Source organism: Marmota monax, unplaced genomic scaffold, assembly GCF_021218885.2.
Source record: "Marmota monax isolate L192 unplaced genomic scaffold, Marmota_monax_Labrador192_F-V1.1 WCK01_AAM20220418_F8-fsc00003, whole genome shotgun sequence".
Lineage (NCBI taxonomy): Eukaryota > Metazoa > Chordata > Mammalia > Rodentia > Sciuridae > Marmota > Marmota monax.
The window spans coordinates 11763265-11782500 of NW_026694084.1; the positions used below are offsets into that span (position 1 = coordinate 11763265).

General features: G+C 35.6%; 1 protein-coding gene across 38 annotated transcripts in view; it reads left to right on the top strand.

Annotated features, from left to right (window-relative positions):
- Nucleotides 1–19236, top strand: part of Rims2 (regulating synaptic membrane exocytosis 2) — a 567034-nt gene that overhangs the window by 130212 nt on the left and 417586 nt on the right. For 28 of the 38 annotated variants that reach the window (XM_058585652.1, XM_058585655.1, XM_058585668.1 and 25 more), the window contains one exon: nt 17860–17871. The exons of the other annotated variants lie outside the window; for them this stretch is intronic. In XM_058585652.1, the coding sequence (XP_058441635.1) occupies nt 17860–17871 (12 nt within the window). The remainder of the gene's footprint in view (nt 1–17859; nt 17872–19236) is intronic. 38 annotated transcript variants of the gene reach the window in all.

Genomic DNA, 19236 nt, shown 5'->3' on the forward strand with positions numbered 1-19236 from the left:
CTTCCTCCCTGTTCTATTCTTAGTTGCTCTCTTTATATCAAAGAAGACATTTGGCATTTGTTTTTTAAGGATTGGCTAGCTTCGCTTAGCATAATCTGCTCTAATGCCATCCATTTCCCTGCAAATTCCAAGATTTTGTCATTTTTTAGTGCTGCATAATACTCCATTGTGTATAAATGCCACATTTTTTTTATCCATTCATCTATTGAAGGGCATCTAGGTTGGTTCCACAGTCTAGCTTTTGTGAATTGTGCTGCTATGATCATTGATGTGGCAGTATCCCTATAGTACGTTCTTTTAAGATCCTCAGGGAATAGTCCAAGAAGGGCAATAGCTGGGTCAAATGGTGGATCCATTCCCAGCTTTCCCAGGAATCTCCATACTGCTTTCCAAATTGGCCTCACCAATTTGCAGTCCCACCAGCAGTGTACAAGTGTACCCTTTTCCCCACATCCTCTCCAGCACTTATTGTTGTTTGACTTCATAATGGCTGCCAATCTTACTCGAGTAAGATGGTATCTTAGGGTGATTTTGATTTGCAATTCTCTGACTGCTAGAGATGATGAGCATTTTTTCATGTACTTGTTGATTGATTGTATGTCCTCCTCTGAGAAGTGTCTGTTCAGGTCCTTGGCCCATTTGTTGGTTGGGTTATTTGTTATCTTATTGTTTAATTTTTTGAGTTCTTTGTATACTCTGGATATTAGGGATCTATCTGAAGTGTGAGGGGTAAAAATTTGTTCCCAGCATGTAGGCTCCCTATTTACCTCTCTTATTGTTTCTTTTGCTGAGAAAAAACTTTTTAGTTTGAGTAAGTCCCATTTGTTGATTCTTGTTATTAACTCTTGGGCTATGGGCGTCCTATTAAGGAATTTGGAGCCCAACCCCACAATATGTAGATGGGAGCCAACTTTTTCTTCTATCGGTTGCAGAGTCTCTGATTTGATATCAAGCACTTTGATCCATTTTGAGTTAACTTGTGCATGGTGAGAGAAAGGGGTTCAGTTTCATTTTGTTGCATATGGATTTCCAGTTTTCCCAGCACCATTTGTTGAAGATGTTATCCTTCCTCCATTGCATGCTTTTAGCCCCTTTATCAAATATAATAAAGTTGTAGTTTTGTGGATTGGTCTCTGTGTCCTCTATTCTGTACCATTGGTCCACCTACCTGTTTTGGTACCAGTACCATGCTGTTTTTGTTACTATTGCTCTGTAGTACTGTTTGAAATCTGGTATCGCTATACCGCCTGATTCACACTTCCTGCTTAGCATTGTTTTTGCTATTCTGGGTCTTTTCTTTTTCCATATGAATTTCATGGTTGCTTTCTCTATTTCTACAAGAAATGCCGTTGGGATTTTGATTGGCATTGCATTAAACCTATAGAGAACTTTTGGTAATATCGCATTTTGATGATGTTAGTTCTGCCTATCCATGAACAGGGTATATTTTTCCATCTTCTAAGATCTTCTTCTATCTCTCTCTTTAGGGTTCTGTAGTTTTCATTGTATAAATCTTTCACCTCTTCTGTTAGGTTGATTCCCAAGTATCTTATTTTCTTTGAGGATATTGTGAATGGAGTGGTTTTCCTCATTTCCATTTCAGAAGTTTTGTTGCTGATATACAGGAATGCCTTTGATTTATGTGTGTTGATTTTATATCCTGCCACTTTGCTGAATTCATTTATTAACTCTAGCAGTTTCTTTGTAGATCCTTTTGGGTCTGTTAGATATATTATCATATCATCCGCAAATAGTGATAATTTAAGTTCTTCTTTTCCTATTTTTATGTCTGTCTAATTGCTCTGGCTAGTATTTCAAGAACTAAATTGAATAGAAGTGGTGAGAGAGGGCATCCCTGTCTTGTTCCAGATTTTAGAGGTAATGCCTTCAGTTTTTCTCCATTTAGGATGATGCTAGCCTGAGGCTTAGCATATATAGCTTTTACAATGTTGAGGTAAGTTCCTGTTATCCCTAGTTTTTCTAGTGTTTTGAACGTAAAGGGATGCTGTACTTTGTTGAATGCTTTTTCTGCATCTATCGAGATGATCATATGGTTCTTATCTTTAAGTCTATTGATGTGGTGAATAGCATTTATTGATTTCTGTGTATTGAACCAGCCTTGCATCCCAGGGATGAATCCTTCTTGATCATGGTGCACAATTTTTTTTTTATATGCTTTTGTATTCAATTCACCAGGATTTTTTTGAGAATTTTTGCATCCAAGTTCATTAGAGATATTGGTCTGTAGTTTTCTTTCTTTGAAGTGTCTTTTTCTGGTTTCAGGATCAGGGTGATGTTGGCCTCATAGAATGAATTTGGAAGAGCTCCTTCTTTTTCTATTTCTTGAAATAGCTTGAAAAGTATTGGTATTAATTCTTCTTTGAAGGTTTTGTAAAACTCTGCTGTATACCCATCCAGTCCAGGGCTTTTCTTGGTTGGTAGTCTTTTGATGGCTTCTTCTATTTCTTCCTTTGTTATTGGTCTGTTTAAATTGTGTGTGTCTTCCTGACTCAATCTGGGCAGATTGTATGACTTAAGAAATTTATCGATATCTTCACTATCTTCTATTTTATTGGAATATAGGGTTTCAAAATACTTTCTCGCTTTCAAAGTCTGTGATGAAAAATTAGTCGTTAACCTAATTGGTTTACCCCTGAATGTAATCTGCCTCCTTTCTCTCGTAGCTTTTAATATTCTCTCCTTGTTCTGTATGTTGGCTATCTTCATAATTATATGTCTTGGAGTTGGTCTATTACGGTTTTGAATGTTTGGGGTCCTGTAGGCTTCCAGGATTTGGCAATCCATTCCATCTTTCATCTCTGGGAAGTTTTCTAGAATTATTTCATTTAATAGGTTGTCCATTCCTTTGGTTTGAATCTCTATGCCTTCTTCTATCCTGATGACTTTCAGATTTGGTTTTTTTATGACATCCCATATCTCTTGAGTAGATTGCTCGTGAGATTTAAGCATCTTTTCTGTGTTGACTATATTCTTTTCAAGTTGATAAACTTTGTCTTCATTATCTGATGTTCTGACTTCTACTTGATCTAGTCTATTTGTAATATTCTCGTTTGAGTTTTTAATTTGGTTTATAGTTTCCTGCATTTCTAGGATTACTGTTTGATTTTTTTTTAAGATCTCTATCTCCTGGTAAAGCTCGTTCTTTGCCATTTGAATTTGTTTGTTTAATTCGTTTTCAAAATATACTTTCATTGCTTGGACTTGCTGTCTCATGTCTTTTCTAATATTCCTTTCCATCTGAGTTAGGTATGCCTTGAGTTCTTTCCCTATCCATGTTTCTGATGCTTCTAGGTCTTCCTGTAGATTTAAGTTGTCCTGCATTGTTTGTACTCCTTTTTTCCCTTGTTTTTTCATGTTGTTCACGTTACTTTCCAGCTCTATTTGGTTGCTGTATTTCTGCTCTCTCCTATAGATTTGTTTTGGTTTTGTATATCTCTGTTGTCTCTCCTTTGTGTTGGTAGACTATGCCTGCTAAAGTGTATTCCGCTGGGAAGGAATTCCGATGGCCGAGCTCCAGTGACGTCACCTCTCTGCTATGGCGGGCCCTAGGCTCCTTGCCAGGGTGTCCGAATGGCGGGGTGGGACTGGACTGTCTCTGGTTGGTTTCAGCTCCCGGTCGCCGGCGGGCGGGCAGTCTCCAGCCGCCCAGTCACGCTGGCAGCCGGCGGGCGATTGGTCACCGGCGGGCTGGCGGTCTCCAGCCGCCCAGTTGTGCGGGCAGCGGGCGGGCTGTCGCCAGCAGGCAGGCGGTCTCCAGCCGCCCAGTCGTGCAGGCAGTGGGCGGGCGATCGTTCGCCGACGGGCGGGCGGTCTCCAGCCGCCCAGTCATGCGGGCAGCGAGTGGGCTGCCGCCGGCGGGCGGGCGATCTCCAGCCGCCCAGTCGCGAGGCCCTGGCCTCTAGTCCCCTGGTTTCTCCTGCTAATCCTGGCTTCTTCTGCTAGACCAGTCTTCCCCTGAGTGATGCCTCTCGGCAGTTCAAACTGTACTCTGGGCCTGAGGTTTGCTGTGTGTGGAGGTTGGCTATTGGGAACCCCAGCACTCTATTGTTTTGATTTTTCCCGCTTGGCCCTCCCCCAGCGCTGGCAAGACAGGTTTTGTTTTCGCTGCTGATGGGAGGGGGAGTTGGAGGTCAAGTGTCTCTAACTTTCCCCATATCTTTATGTAGGCTCATTCTGATAATCCCTCCCCGGGAAAGCGTAGGAGAGATTTTATGCGAATTCCCTGTTGTATGGGAGATGGGTTGAGTAACAGACACCTGTTTTATTGTTGCAATCTGTCAGAGACTGTCGGTGGTTACGTCAGCTCTCCAAGATGGTGGCCGCTGGCTTCCTTGGTGGAGTTTCTGTTGTGGGGGATAGAACTGGACCATTTCCTTCCCCACCTGAAATCCCAAACTCAGCCTGGGGCTCAGTGATGGCACAGCCGGCAGGATTCCACAGAATCCGTAGCAACGATTCTCTCTGCTTGCTGGTTGCTTCTCGGCAGCACCCCGCCATCTGTAGCTGCGGGGTGGGCCGCGCGGATCAGTCAGCCTGGATCTCCGGTCGCACAGTTGGCTCGTGTTTGAGATTCAATTACCGGACCTCGGTGCTGGAAATCCTTCCTCTAGGTTTCGGTGCACCCCCATTTTGCTGTAAATTCCTAACAAGTTAGTTTTTTGTCGTTCTAACTCATTATTCACCTGTGCAGTGACGCGGTACACGGGGTGTGATGCACTCTATTCGCAGCCATCTGGGAGAGTCCTCTGTAAAATATTAACAGGCATTAGTTATTGTTAGTTGTGGAGCAGGCTGAACGAATGTTAGCTTCGCTTGTTTGCCTGAAGTCTGAACACTCAACCCCACTCTAGGCTGAACACTCAACCCCACTCAAGGTTGAACATTTGATTCCCACCCCTCTGGTGAAATAAACCCCACATCTGACCCCTGCTCTGTCTGCCTGAAGGCAGAAGATGACACCCTTAGCAACTACTGTATGATCTAATCACTGCACGCCAACAAGGAAGCTTGCAGACCTAGAGATCCTATTAGATTTTGGCTATAGAAACTCTCTCTTGATAGGACCCCCTCTCGTGCTCTCTCTTCTCTCACTTTCACTCTCTCTCATTCTCCCTCTCACTCTTCTCTCTTACCCTTTGTTTTTCCCTTCTCTCCCCCCTCCCTTTGTGTGTGTTAATCAGACACTGCCACAATAAAGGTCTTTTGGTTGCTCTGAGTGTCGTGGTCAGTTTTCTTTTAGTTATAATGAAAATACAAAGTGAAATTAATAAAAGTAAAAACATATTTAGCTTGTATATACTTTTGAACCTTGGCTGAGTTACACATTATATTTTCTTTTTGAGATCACAGTATTCTTTCCAATAAAGTTAATCTTTGAATATAACTTTAAATCAACTGAAATCTGGCCTACTTTGAAGTCATTTTGATATGCGGAGGCAGAGTCTTATCTCAGGTAAGGCAGGGCTCTTCACAATCTTAGGTAAAGTGTTTTAGTTTTAAAGGTGATCTTTTTTTTCTCTTTTTAGATATCATTTTATAAAGTTTATATATATTGTTTCCTGACTCTGTATGAATGTTAGCTAGCACAATACAACATAATTAAGGAAAGGCTGGGAGCCCCCTTTTTTTATGTGTGGAAAAGTGGCAAAATGTTTTATAGTATTAAACTTTAAATAGATCAGGCTCTCATTACTTTTAAAAATACCTTTAAATTTTTATATCCCAATGTAAAAGGTAACATAAAGTTTGGTTAAAAAACATCAAATAATATAAATAAATCCCCAATAAAAATCTATTATCCTTATAAGTTTAAAATTACCATTACAGACAACTTTAGTTTGGAGAACACCAGCTTGATAAAAATGTTTCTTTAAACCTTTTACCTTAAAGACTTGTATACTTGAAAGATATGAACACACTTAATATGTAAAGAAGAGTAATGTACCTCAATTCCATTGATGTTTTTATATTAACCAAGGTTAGCTTTTAAAGAAAAATCTAGACTCTGTAATGTAGGACAATATTTTAAAATAACAGTTGCTGTTTAATCACAGATGTACAAACCTTAATTTCTCCAAGATTAGTTGCTCTAGAGGGTAAAACTTAACAGACACAATGTAATTAATATTTTTAGAAGTTTTTGTCATTTTAACATATAACTATATCAGTACATTAATATTTGTCCTTACAGAACAACCTTAAATAATTTTAACTATTTGTGTTACATATATAACCAATTTAGTTACATATAAATCTTTTAATATTTTTCTTTTATTTATAGACCTTTATATTACTAATTAGACCATTTTGTTATTTACTTAGATGTATTATAATTATACTTTACCACATAAAGACTTTTTACTTGGAAACGTTTTTCATTAAATATATTTTTATATTTAGAACTTTTTAATAATTTTTAATCCATTAATCCTTCTTTCTGTTTGTACCTTGAAATAACCCTTGTAAATTTCTGAATTTAGATAAATTAATCCATTTTAATAAGATGAAATATTTTGTTATTTACAGTACTTTAATTGAAATGCAGCTGAAACCTCTTGACTCCTTGTATGTAGAATTATACCTTTTGGGACTTTTAATTTATACTAACTTTGTTTTTATGATAACACAAAATAATTTAAATTTCTTTTTAGTTTATCAATTTATGAAAACATCAACATTGTTTAAGTATTTTACCTTATGGAATTTAAGGAGTTAAGAGTAGTTGATATTATATTTAACAGTTAGCATTTTAACTTTGTAAAACAGATGTCTCTAAAAAACACATCCATGATTAATTTCATATACGTTTGGAAATAATTTACATATCTTTTTTTTTAAACAAGGTATCAGACAAGTGTATTGAATAGTATTAGTAACCTTTTTTTCCTGTTGAAGAAAAATCCTAGAGAGACGGATATCAGACACTTTATAGACATTAACATTTTAATAGCTGTTTAACCATCTAGAAACAAAACTGTGTATTAGTAACTTTAAAGACATTTGTACTTTTATTTATTTTTCCCAATTTAAATTGAACCTTTTAAATCATATTAACCAAAGGTATTGGATCCATTTTTTAAAAATTTTAATTCAGGAGCTCATATGTCAATTTTTTTTGTACCAAATATATGTAGACATGGCAATACATGTAGACGGACAGTACCCTTGTGCACCCACACAAAGCAAACAAACAAAAGTCTTGTACCTTATTTTTTAAACCTATTAGATTGAGAGTTAACCATTGCAAATTGGCCTTAGAATAAAGCAGAGTGTAATCAGAAGAACATATTAAGCTAGGTGTATTGGATCAAAATTATGAGTTTTTTTCCTTTCTTTTTAAAATTTATTTCTTATATAGATGACAATAGTGGAGTGCATTATATTCATAATTATCCATTCACAGCACATTTTTTTTGTAACTCTATATAAAGTATGTTCACGCCAAATTATGCCATTATACATGAGCTCTCTTATTTATTTATTTTTTGCATATAATTCTTAATACACCTAACAAATATAGAATTTTTAAAAAAAGTTTTTCTGACCTTTTTCCTGAGGTGGTCCTGTTCATCAAAGCTGAAAAGAGTTAAGGGAACATAGACAAATGAAGGGGTCTTATTTTTCCTGAAGGAACTTCCCAAAGATGCAGCAGCTCCATTGGTCTCCTTGGGAGAGTCCCCAGGTTGGGATCCCATTCTAAATTGGTTTTTCTGGTTTCTTGGATAGCAGCCACCAAATTTTAGCCTGACTTTGAAAAATCTTTGGACCATTTTTAATAGTTGGGAGTTATTCATGCTTACAAATACTGAGAGACAAAAGCCAAATTTCCTAGACAAAATTATGCTTTTTGTTATACAATTTAGGAATAATAATTTTATAAAACACTTTAGTTTTAATCTGTCCTCTATAGAAACTGACATGATTTACCTTGTTGGCCACCTGGCCCAGTTTCTAAATGAAGGCGATCTCTAGAATGCCTTTTTCTTTTTGCCTTTAGCTTTTACTTTTGACAATTCTTTTAGTCCTGTTGGCAGCACTTTACATTTTAATGCAAGCTTTAGTGAGCACAGTTAAAACCATTTTAACCGTTTTTTTTTCCCATTAGAAACAAACTGAGGTACAAATTAACACAGAACACAAAGGGAACAAACAAAACAAACCAACAAAGTCCTGAAAATTGTTAAGAAAACAAGTTAAAGGGGTACAGTTAGAGATCTCTGTAGAGCTTCCTTGTCCCATGATGTTGGTGGAGCGAAGGAGTCCTGATGAAAGAAGAGTGGTTATGAGAACAAGAAAAGGGCCCACACACAACACAGGGACAGATAAACACAAGACAAATGGCTGGCGAACAGACACTGGACAAGAGACAAACAGTTAGGCAGACGCTGGAGAAACGACAAACAGTGGTACAGATGTAGGACAAGCAACAATCAGTGAGGTCACACAGGGAGACCTCTAATGGGGCAGAGACCACATCTTGTCCTGCCCCCAGGAACAGATGAGGCCCTACAGGGAGGCATCCAGTGGGACAGAGAGGAGGGCTCCGCCTGCTCCTAGATTGAGACAGATGAGGTCACACAGGGAGAACTCCAGTGGGGCACAGACAGTGACTCATCCTGCCACCAGGCACAGGTGAGGCCCCACTAGGAGGCCTCCAGGGAGACAGTGACAATGTCTCCTCCGTCCTAGGAAAGGTGTAAGCTAGTGCATTCAATCTGACCTTGTCCCCAGAGGAGTAGACTCACCAGATCTGACAGGCCCGCAGGAGGCTTATCAGAGTTTCCTAGGACGAATTGGAGTCGCCCTGGGAGTGAGGCTGAGGAATGTCTCTCAGCAGCTCCCCACTACTCCAGGGTCTAGGTCCAAAGGCCCATCGTTGGAGGCAAATTTGGCGTGAGGGTAGGGAAGAAATGGATCCCGGGCGAGCCTCCAGATGTTATAGTTAAAGCTTTGTCCCGGGGTTTCATAAACTGACTTCCAGACCACTCACGTATAATCGAATCAAGCCTTTATTGAAGCACACCAGTGGCGACTGACCAGAACATAAAGCTGTTCCCCTGATCAGCCCCAACAATTTCAAGGGCGCTCCTTATAAACCTGAAAACCTCAAAAGGGATGTTCGGGGATCTAGCCAATTCAAGCAAGCCAGGTTACAGAAGCGGGAGAGTGCAGTCAAGCGGCGGGAAGCCTAACCAATCACAGTTAGCCCAATCACCTCAATTACAGAACAGAGCCCCTTTACCCTAGTTACAGAAACAATGCCCCATTAGATAGTTCCATGTTCTTAAAGGTTTCTATGGCAAAAGGAAAAGAACATCTTGCCTCAGTCATGACCCTTGTAGTTGGCATGGTTGTTTTACAGAATGGAGTCAAAACAAAATGGAGTCACATTTGCTTTTACTATCACAAAGAAAAGTGTTTTCCAAAGTTTAAATGAGCTTAGTTCCTCTCCATATTGTCACATATTTTAAGTAGTTTTCACCTGCTTCAGCTCACCTGTTCAACCAATTATCTGTGTACCATAATAATCTATGGGTACTATTATCTAAAGAAGCAAGTCTGTCTATGAATACTCTGTTGGTTCCAATTTGGGGTTATTTTTCTTCAGGAATCTTTAGGTGATTTCAAGGGTTTTTAATCAAGTGATGTAGTACACCTCTACTGTGAAAGGAAAGCTTTCTAGGAGTAGATGGTGTGAGTAACTTCAAGGGATAAGATATCTAGGTATTCTTAAAAATTAATCTATCTGAGAACATTTTCTGCTTGGATTTCCTTTTCTAGCTCACTTTTACAATTTCTTTTCTACTTTTTTTTTAGATTTATTGATTTTTTTTAAATACACGACAGTGGAATGCATTACAATTTTTATTACACATATAGAGTACAGTTTTTCATATCTTTGTATATAGAGTGTGTTCACACCATTCATGCCTTTATACATGTACTTTTTTGTGCATTACAATTCTTATTATACATATATACCACGATTTTTCATATCTGTTTATAAAGTATGTTGACACCCAAATTGAGTCTTCATACATGTACTTTGGATAATGATGTCCATTACATTCCACCGCCCTTGCTAATCCCCTGCCCCCTACCTTTCCCTTTCACCCCTCTTCCCTATCTAGAATTCATCTAATCCTTCCATGCTCCCCCTCCCTACCCCACTATGTCAGCCTCCTTATATCAGAGAAAACATTTGGCATTTTTTGGGGGGGATTGACTAACTTCACTTAGCATTATCTTTTCTGACGCCATCCATTTACATGCAGATGCCATGATTTCATTCTCTTTTAATGCTGAGTAAAATTCCATTGTGTATATATGCCACACTTTTTTTAATCCATTCATCCACTGAAGGGCATCTAGGTTGGCTCCACAGTTTAGCTCTTGTGAATTGTGCTGCTATAAACATTGATGTGGCTGTGTCCCTGTAGTATGTTGTTTTAAAGTCCTTTGGGTATAGACTGAGGAGAGGGATAGGTGGTTCCATTCCCAGATTTCCAAGGAATCTCTATGCTGCTTTCCATATTGGCTGTATCAATTTGCAGTCCCACCAGCAATGTATGAGTGTACCTTTTCCCCCACATTCTCTCCAACACTAATTGTTGTTTGTCTTCATAATAGCTGCCATTCTGACTGAAGTGAGATGATATCTTATAGTAGTTTTGATTTGCATTTCTCTGATTGCTAGAGATGATGAGCATTTTTTCATATATTTGTTGATTGATTGTATATCATCTTCTGAGAAGTATCTGTTCAGGTCCTTGGCCCATTTGTTGATTGGTTATTTGTTTGTTTGTTTGTTTGTTTGTTTGGTACTTAGCTTTTGGAGTTCTTTATATACCCTAGAGATTAGTGCTCTATCTGATGTGGGAGGGGTAAAAATTTGCTCCCAGGATGTAGGCTCTCTGTTCACCTCACAGATTGTTCTTTTGCTGAGAAGAAACTTTTTAGTTTTATTCTGTCCCATTTATTGATTCTTGGTTTTAATTCTTGTGCTATATTAAGTCTTATTAAGGAAGTTGGGGCCTAATCCCACATGATGAAGATTAGGGCCTACTTTTTCTTCTATTAGACACAGAGTCTCTGGTTTAATTCTTAGGTTCTTGATCCATTTTGAATTAAATTTTGGGCATGGTGAGAGATATGGGTTTAATTTCATTTTGTTGCATATGGATTTCCAGTTTTCCCAGCACCATTTGTTGAAGATGCTATCTTTTCTCCAGTGCACATTTTTGGCACCTTTGTCTAATATAAGATAATTGTAATTTTGTGGGTTAGTCTCTGTGTTCTCTATTCTTTACCATTGGTCTACCAGTCTGTTTTAGTGCCAATACCATGCTGTTTTTGTTGTTATTGTTCCTTAGTGTAGTTTAAGGTCTAGTATAGTGATACCACCTGCTTCACTCTTCCTGCTAAGGATTGCTTTAGCTATTCTGGGTCTCTTATTTTTTCAGATCAATTTTATGAATGCTTTTTTTATTTCTATGAGGAATGCCATTGGGGTTTTGATCGGAATTGCATTTTATCTGTACAGTGCTTTTGGTATTGTGGTCATTTTCATTGTATTAATTCTGCCTATCCAAGAGCAAGGTAGATCTTTCCATCTTCTACAGTCTTCTTGGATTTCTCTCTTTAGGGTTCTGTAGTTTTCATTGTATAGTTCTTTCACCTCTTTCGTTAAGTTGATTCCCAAGTATCTTTTTTTTTTTTTGAGGTTATTGTGAATGGGGTAGTTTTTCTCATTTCCTTCTCAGAGGCTTTGTCACTGATATATAGAAATGTCTTTGATTTCTGGGTGTTGATTTTGTATTCTGCTAGTTTGCTGAATTCATTTACTAGTTCTAGAAGTTTCTAGTGAAGTTTTTTGGGTCTTCTAGATATAGAATCATATCATCAGCAAATAGTGCTAATTTAAGTTCTTTTCCTATAAATATCCCTTGGATTTCTTTCGTCTAATTGCTCTGGCCAGTGTTTCAAGAACTATGTAGGATAGAAGTAGCCAAAGAGGGCATTTCTGTCTTGTTCCAGTTTTTAGAGGGAATGCCTTCTATTTTTCTCCATTTAGAATGATGTTGGCCGAGGCTCAGCATAGATAGCCTTTTCTATGATGAGACATGTTCCTGTTATTCCTAATCCTAATAGAGACTATTTAATTGTTTAAGGTATAAAGGAATTCAGGATAGCACCAAAACTACAGTATGATAAAGCTGATAGTAGGCAAGGGAGCACAAAGTGAGTAGAGTGCAGGCAAGAAATGTAACATAGGCTAGATATTAGTCATGAATTCCTTTATCCCCTTTTAAATGTTATACCCAATATACCTCACCCAATTCCTTTTAAAGTATTCCTTACAAAAATCTTTAGCTTCACATTAACCAAAGAATAACGAAATGATGTTTTAAGTTAAAATAAGAACTTATTAATAATGCTTATTTTTAAGACTAGGACATTATATTCATCTTTTGAAGTCTTTTCTAATTCCCTTTCAATAAAATTGATAGCAAACCACTTAATCTCACTTAGTCCAGGACAGATGTTGTATGTATTTTCTATTGCTGAAACAGTCCCCAGATCTGCACCTCCTAAAATATTTAACTTTTTAAATAGCAATACTTTTTATTTTTTTTGTCATCTACTACAGAAACCCAGGAATCATCTCAGGCTTCTTTTCTTTATCACTCTTTCCTCACATTTTTTTCAAAATTATCATTTCTTCCCTAATTACTGACTGCTTTTTTAGGCTCTTCTATCACTTAGACCAATTAGTCTCCTAACTAATCTCTCTGCTCTAGTCTTGGCTTCTCAAACACATATTCATGCACTGCTATAGTGATGTTCGTTAAATGCAGATCTGGTTATTTTTCCCTCTGTATAAAAAACACTCATCAATTCCTCATTTCCTGAGATAATGAAGTTTTTAATGACATAAAACCCCTTAATACTGTGATACCATTCCCTGCATGAGCTTCACTCCATTCCAGATGTTCCAATTTAACTATGCTACCTGCATTTCTCTTAGATCATCTTCACCAATATCTCATATGCTTTTGCTCATCCTGCTACTGTTATCTAACATATTCCTTTTTCTTTCCTAACATATTCCTTTTTCTTTTCCATAGGCCCCACCCACAATCCTTTCCTATTTACTGAATACTTAAGGTTTTTTTTTTTGACTTAAGCATCATTTTATTTATGATCTTTTTTTGAGTATCCCATGTGAAATAATCACTTGCTCTTTTGTGCCACAATGGATTATACAGACTTAATCTAGTATTCTTAACATTTTATTATTATTAATTGATTACAATCACTTTAATTTCCCTATACTACTTGTAGGTTTCTTTGTATTTTGGTATGTAGTAGGTCAGTGCATATTACTTGTTGAATGAATGAATGAAAGAAAGTAATCTGGTATACTTATCATGGGAAGGTTAGTCTGGGTTAGACATTGTCTTTCAATCTAGCTCCTTGATGTAGCTCAGTACCATGGCATGCTTTCTTGAAGATGGAAATCCAAAATTATGGATAAAAAAGGTAAACTATACAGGCTGAATTTAATTGTTGTTGTTCTTTAAAAAAACAAACCAAACTTGAGAGAGAATATTACAGTGGCATGAAACATTTAAAAAAATCTTCAAATTGATTAGGGAAGGCCAAGAAGAAGAAAGAGAAATATGGTAGTTTTAAGTACAGGGAATATAGAACATTACTGTAGAAGGAAGCATCTGTCTTTTTAGCAATACATAGAGGAAATAATGGGAGAAAGATCAAGCATATGAAGAATGACTCTGAGGGGAAACTGACATTAATTTCATAGAAGATGGGGGAACTAATAATGGATAGTTGCACAAAGTGGTTTTAGTAGATTTAGCCTGAAATTATGCCATGACTTTTAAGAGAAAATATCTGAGGGAAGAGTAATAGAACCAATGATGTAAGTGATAATGAGATGTAGACTGGAAATAACACGTTGATTTTGGGGAGAAGCAAGGTGATTGGTTATTAGCAGAAGTAATAAGCAGTAAAGGTGGCCATATTGATTATAAACATAGTAGGCATAAAATTAGAAAATAAAATCAAATATTAATCATATTTAAAAGAAATTTTAAATTTTAATTATACTATTACATATTTATCAAATAATTTGAGTATATGTTAAATTATCATTAACTTTCTAAGTCCAGGAATGATGATCTAGAATAATTTATTAATAAATTAAATCATAGAGATAAGAAATACAAAGCCAACATAGGATACCATAGTGTATAAAAGTAGCATTGTGCAGTGGTTACAGCACCACCTCTGAAGTGAAACAAAGTTTGAATCCTAGCTTTGTTACTGGACAGCTTTGTGAATTTGTACAAGATCTTTAATCTCTCTCCATTTCAGATTCTTCATCTGTAAGTAGAGATAATAATAGTACCGGTCTTACAAGGCTATTGTGAAGGTAAAACAAATCAATATTTATGAAGCACTTAGTCATATATCTGGCATGTAGTAAATACTATAGAAATATTTTGTAATGGTTTTTATGCTAATAGACTTTTTCTTACCTATTATATATACCACTCATTGTGCTAGGTGGCTTAGATAATCATATTGGATCAGTGTATTCCTTTTTGCATACATAAACTGAGTCTTCTGTAATTAATAAGCTTAAATATGGAAAGTAATTTTAATTTTTAATTGAACAATTTAGTCTTTGATTTTTAAAAATAGATGAAATATAAACCTGAGATAAACATCCAGATGATTCAGGTTGATTTAAAAATTAATTCATTCTTCTTATTTTTTTTTTTTGTGAGTGTGTGGGGTGGTCCTGGGGATTGAACCCAGGGCTTTCTGCATGTGAGGCAGGCACTCTACCAACTGAGCTGTATCCCCAGCACTCCCAAATCATTCTTATGTTTAACATAAAAGTATTTTTCTGTAGCAATATACTTTCTATATGTCACATGAGATTTTAATCAACCATTGTACTTGGTAATCTTTTGTACTGGTACATTACATTTGATTTTTTGATAACACAATTCCAGTTTGAGTGTTAATGACGTAGTTTTGACAATTACAGTGAGATTCTGACATGATTGCATTACTAAAATCTGATTAGAGGATGTGGCCATCTCTTTGTTTAAAATTTTCTTTTCTTTAGAAGGCTTGCCAATTTGTAAAGAAGGACCATTTTGCTTAGCAGCCATCATGCCCATTCTTCCCTTTTCCTGTAATAACGTCCTTGGGAAATTTTGTTCATTTCTATAGCTTCAAATACTCTACATATGCTGTAGATTTATAAAAATTTCACCAGAGTATTCTCCTGACGTGCAGATCCAACGGCATAGTTGCCTACTGAAACTCTCTGCTTGAGTGTATTATAGTCACCTGAAAGTCACGTTATCTGTGTCTAAAGTCATTATTTCTCCCAAACATGCTCTGCTTGTGTGTGTGTGTGTGTTTTGTGTGTGTGTGTGTGTGTGATAGAGAGAGAGAGAGAGAGAGAGAGAGAGAGAATATATATGAGTATGTTTTTTTAAGTAATTGTCCTTTTATCTTCCCAGTTGGCCAGTTATTCTTCTTTACTTTCTATTTCTCAATCAAGTCTTCAGAGGCCTTACTCCTTATCTCTTAAATCAGTCCACTTTTCTCTATTCCTCCTGTTACCCCCAGTTTAGTTCTTGCCACACTCACCTTGTTTTTTATCCAAAATGTTGCAGCAAATTCCTAATTGTTCTTCCAGCTTCTAGACTTGCCTCCTTGGAATTCAGTCTGTACATCATAGTGGAGTGAATACTCACTGGTAGTTAATAATATTATTTATAAATTATATGGTATTGAATTTTTCTATTGAAAGACAATAAGATATGTGAGTATTTCGTGTATATTTTGTAGCTAAGTATATTATAGCTGAAACTAAACTTGTTTTATCTGCTAATGGGTATTTACTATTAATGATGGTTTTATTTCCTTTTTTTTTCCCCTGTTCTCTGAAATGTGCATTACCTTGTGGAAGTGTTATGCTTCTGCATTTTTGCCACGTATAGTAAACAATGGAACTTCAGTTCAACTATATCTGTTAATCTAGTCACTTAAAATTACTTGTAGTTTCAAATTTGTCTGTCTGTTTGTGTTTTGTGCTTTTTGCATATGCCATGGTCTTGGAAGAAATATTTTCCCTCACTAGTCTCCCTGAGATTCTTTTCATTATTCTTTAAAGCCCTGTTTATGTTTCAGATTCTTTTTATTCCTTCTTTCTCCAAGTACTGTGATCTTTTATATTATTTGTATTTCCATAGTGCTTTGCTGTTCTCTTACTTTCAAAAATTTCTCTATTGTGCAATGATTTGTTTCTCTCTCACCATATTTAGTTCCTTGAATTCCTTAAAGGCAGAAACTATCTCACTTATTTATTTTTTTATTTTTTGATGTCTCAGCCATCTAATGTATCTGATCCATATGTAATGACTGTTCTGTGAAAGACTTTTATTGAACTAAATGGTTTGGTGATGTTTTTGATTGTAGACAATAGCTGTTATATCATATTTAGCTTTAATATTTATGATAAATAAAGCAGTCAAGAACACAGTGATGTAAAGAATACAATCCTCTCCCTTCTATATAATATCCCATTTAAAAAAATTTTTTTTAACATTTTTTTTAGTTGTAGTTGGATACAATAATTTACTTATTTATTTTATGTAGTGCTGAGGATCAAACCCAGGGCCTCGCCTGTGCTATGAGAGTGCTCTACCGCTGAGCCATAACCCCAGCCATTAATATCCTATTTTTTTTAACAGACTAGACTGTCAGGTTTGGAATTATGGGCCAGGCCCTATACTGAGAGCTTTTCATGTTATTTTACTTAATTCTCAAAAAACCCTATAAAGTAAATATTAATTCTTTGTTTTGTACATGAAGAAGTAAAGGATAGATAGCTTAGGGAAATTATGCAAGATATACAGCAAGATTTTAAGATAGGTCTGTGTGATTGCTATTCTTCTCAGTCACAAATGTTGTACTACAACCTGTATTTAAAAGGAAGAACAATACTTCAAAATACATGATTTTGTTTTTAATTTATATAACTTCCTATATCAAGTTATTATTGCATTAGTATTTTTATCATAATTATTTTATATTAAAAAGATGTAACAATTGGGTTTAGTTTTAGGTATATCTAAATAGGGTCTTTTGACTAAACTACATCTTACCATTTTATTTTTTACATTTTCAATAGTGGTAAGTTATGACCCACAATTGCTAATTATAATAATATTATATCTTTAGTGACTTATTGCAGTTAAATTTTTCTTTGTAGCCACATTGTGTAATAGATTTTAAGCTAATATGTCAGAAATAACTTTTAGAAGCAATATGCATAATTCATGTAAAATTATATTTTGTTTAATTTTGATAGTAGATGATGAAATTATTGATAAACAAGGAGGCTATGTTTTATTATCTTTGTACTTAAAAACTTTATTACTAAATATTTTTTGTTTTTTCCTTTAACTTAATTAGGATTTTCTTTGTGAAAAAGACAATATATTTTTCTGATATTTGTGTATTTAATTGCTTTTATGGAAACTATTTTGTTTATATATTGTAGTAGCATGCTTTTGCTTGAATTGTATTAAATATATGGAAAAATGTCCCTCCTAAATTTTTAATTTTAAATCTAAACTTTTAGATTTCAGTCAAAATGTGATTTAAACATTTTCAGAATTTTTATTTCATTAGAAAACTCTTATTTGTTTTAAGAATGGAATTAATCATTTCTTTTTTGTTTTGTCTTTTCTGTCTTTTTTAACTTGCTTTCGTGGATAATCACACCAGGAGGACAAAGTGGTTAGAGTCTTTTTTTTTTCCTGTCTAATATGATTTTTTCCTTGTTGTTGTTATTGCCAGTTTTAGTTTTATAGCTATATTCAATTTAAGTGTTTTGTTACAGTTGTATTGCATGGTAGTTGCTAAGCATTATGGCATACTTAAGCATGCTGATTTTACTGAAAAACACATTTTATTTTGATGAAAATTAATTATCTGATTTTTAAAGAGGCTTGGCTTTTTAGAATTTAATATTTTTTCAAGATCTCATAGAATTCCTCATTGTGATAAGAACTCCTTTAATCTTGCAATGTTTCCCTAAACTCATCATTGTACTGATGGGTTTATAAAAGAAACTTCTGACTTAGTTAAAAGTAAATCTTTGTAATAATAAGTTACAATAACATTGAAAATGGGTTTACTGAAGTATATATTTGGCAGTTGATAATATTTAACATTTTTCTTGATAATATGTTTTAGAATTTGATAAAATATCTGCCTTATATCCTCATGTTTACATTAGATATATTTATAATTTAAAAATAGATGACACAGGTGGATATGACTAGACTTTAGGCTGGACTTTATTAATCTGCTACTGTTCTACCATGAGGTGTTAGATTTGGATTTAGATCTCTTCTGGAGACTGGGTCACTACAGGTAGACACAACCTTTCTATTTTGGTTTATTTTGATGGATCAAACTAAACCTAGAAGTCTCTTCAAGTTGTCCAATTTCAAATTGGCATAAAACCCTAAGAAACACCCTTTAACTGAGATCTTCTAAGCAGTATCTTCTTTTGTTAAACATTTTAAGCCTTTTTGTTCCTTTCAAGTTCTCAATTATTTGTTTGAGGGTAATGCATGTGTTGGCAAATACTGAATGTGGGTTTAGAATGAAATTTCTGAGCAGAAAAGAGGACACTGCAATTTCTGTCTTTTATTCCCCCCAAACTTTAGAGGCAGTTGTTACTATATATGGGTCAATTTCTGTAAACATGTCTCAAATTGTGCATCATCCTTGATCCAGGGTAGTTTCCCCAGAGAACCTATGAGCTTTCTACCAGTCCATTATACTAGCTAACAGTTAACACAATTCAGGCAATTCATTACCTTTAGAATCTCTAGTGCTACTTTCATGGCCAGAGTTAACACAGAAAGCATAATGATCTAATTAGTGCCTGTGGTTTCTATAATGAATTGACATAGACATACCTATCCCAAAAATGAGGCACTTAATGATGAAATCTCAGCTATAGAAATGACTTTCATGTACTGACAAGATTTCATAGTTATTAGCCTATATTTTAATTAAGGATTGAATGACAGATGAAAGTATACTGTGATAAAATTTCTGTGAATTTGGAACATTGGAAATAAAATTCAA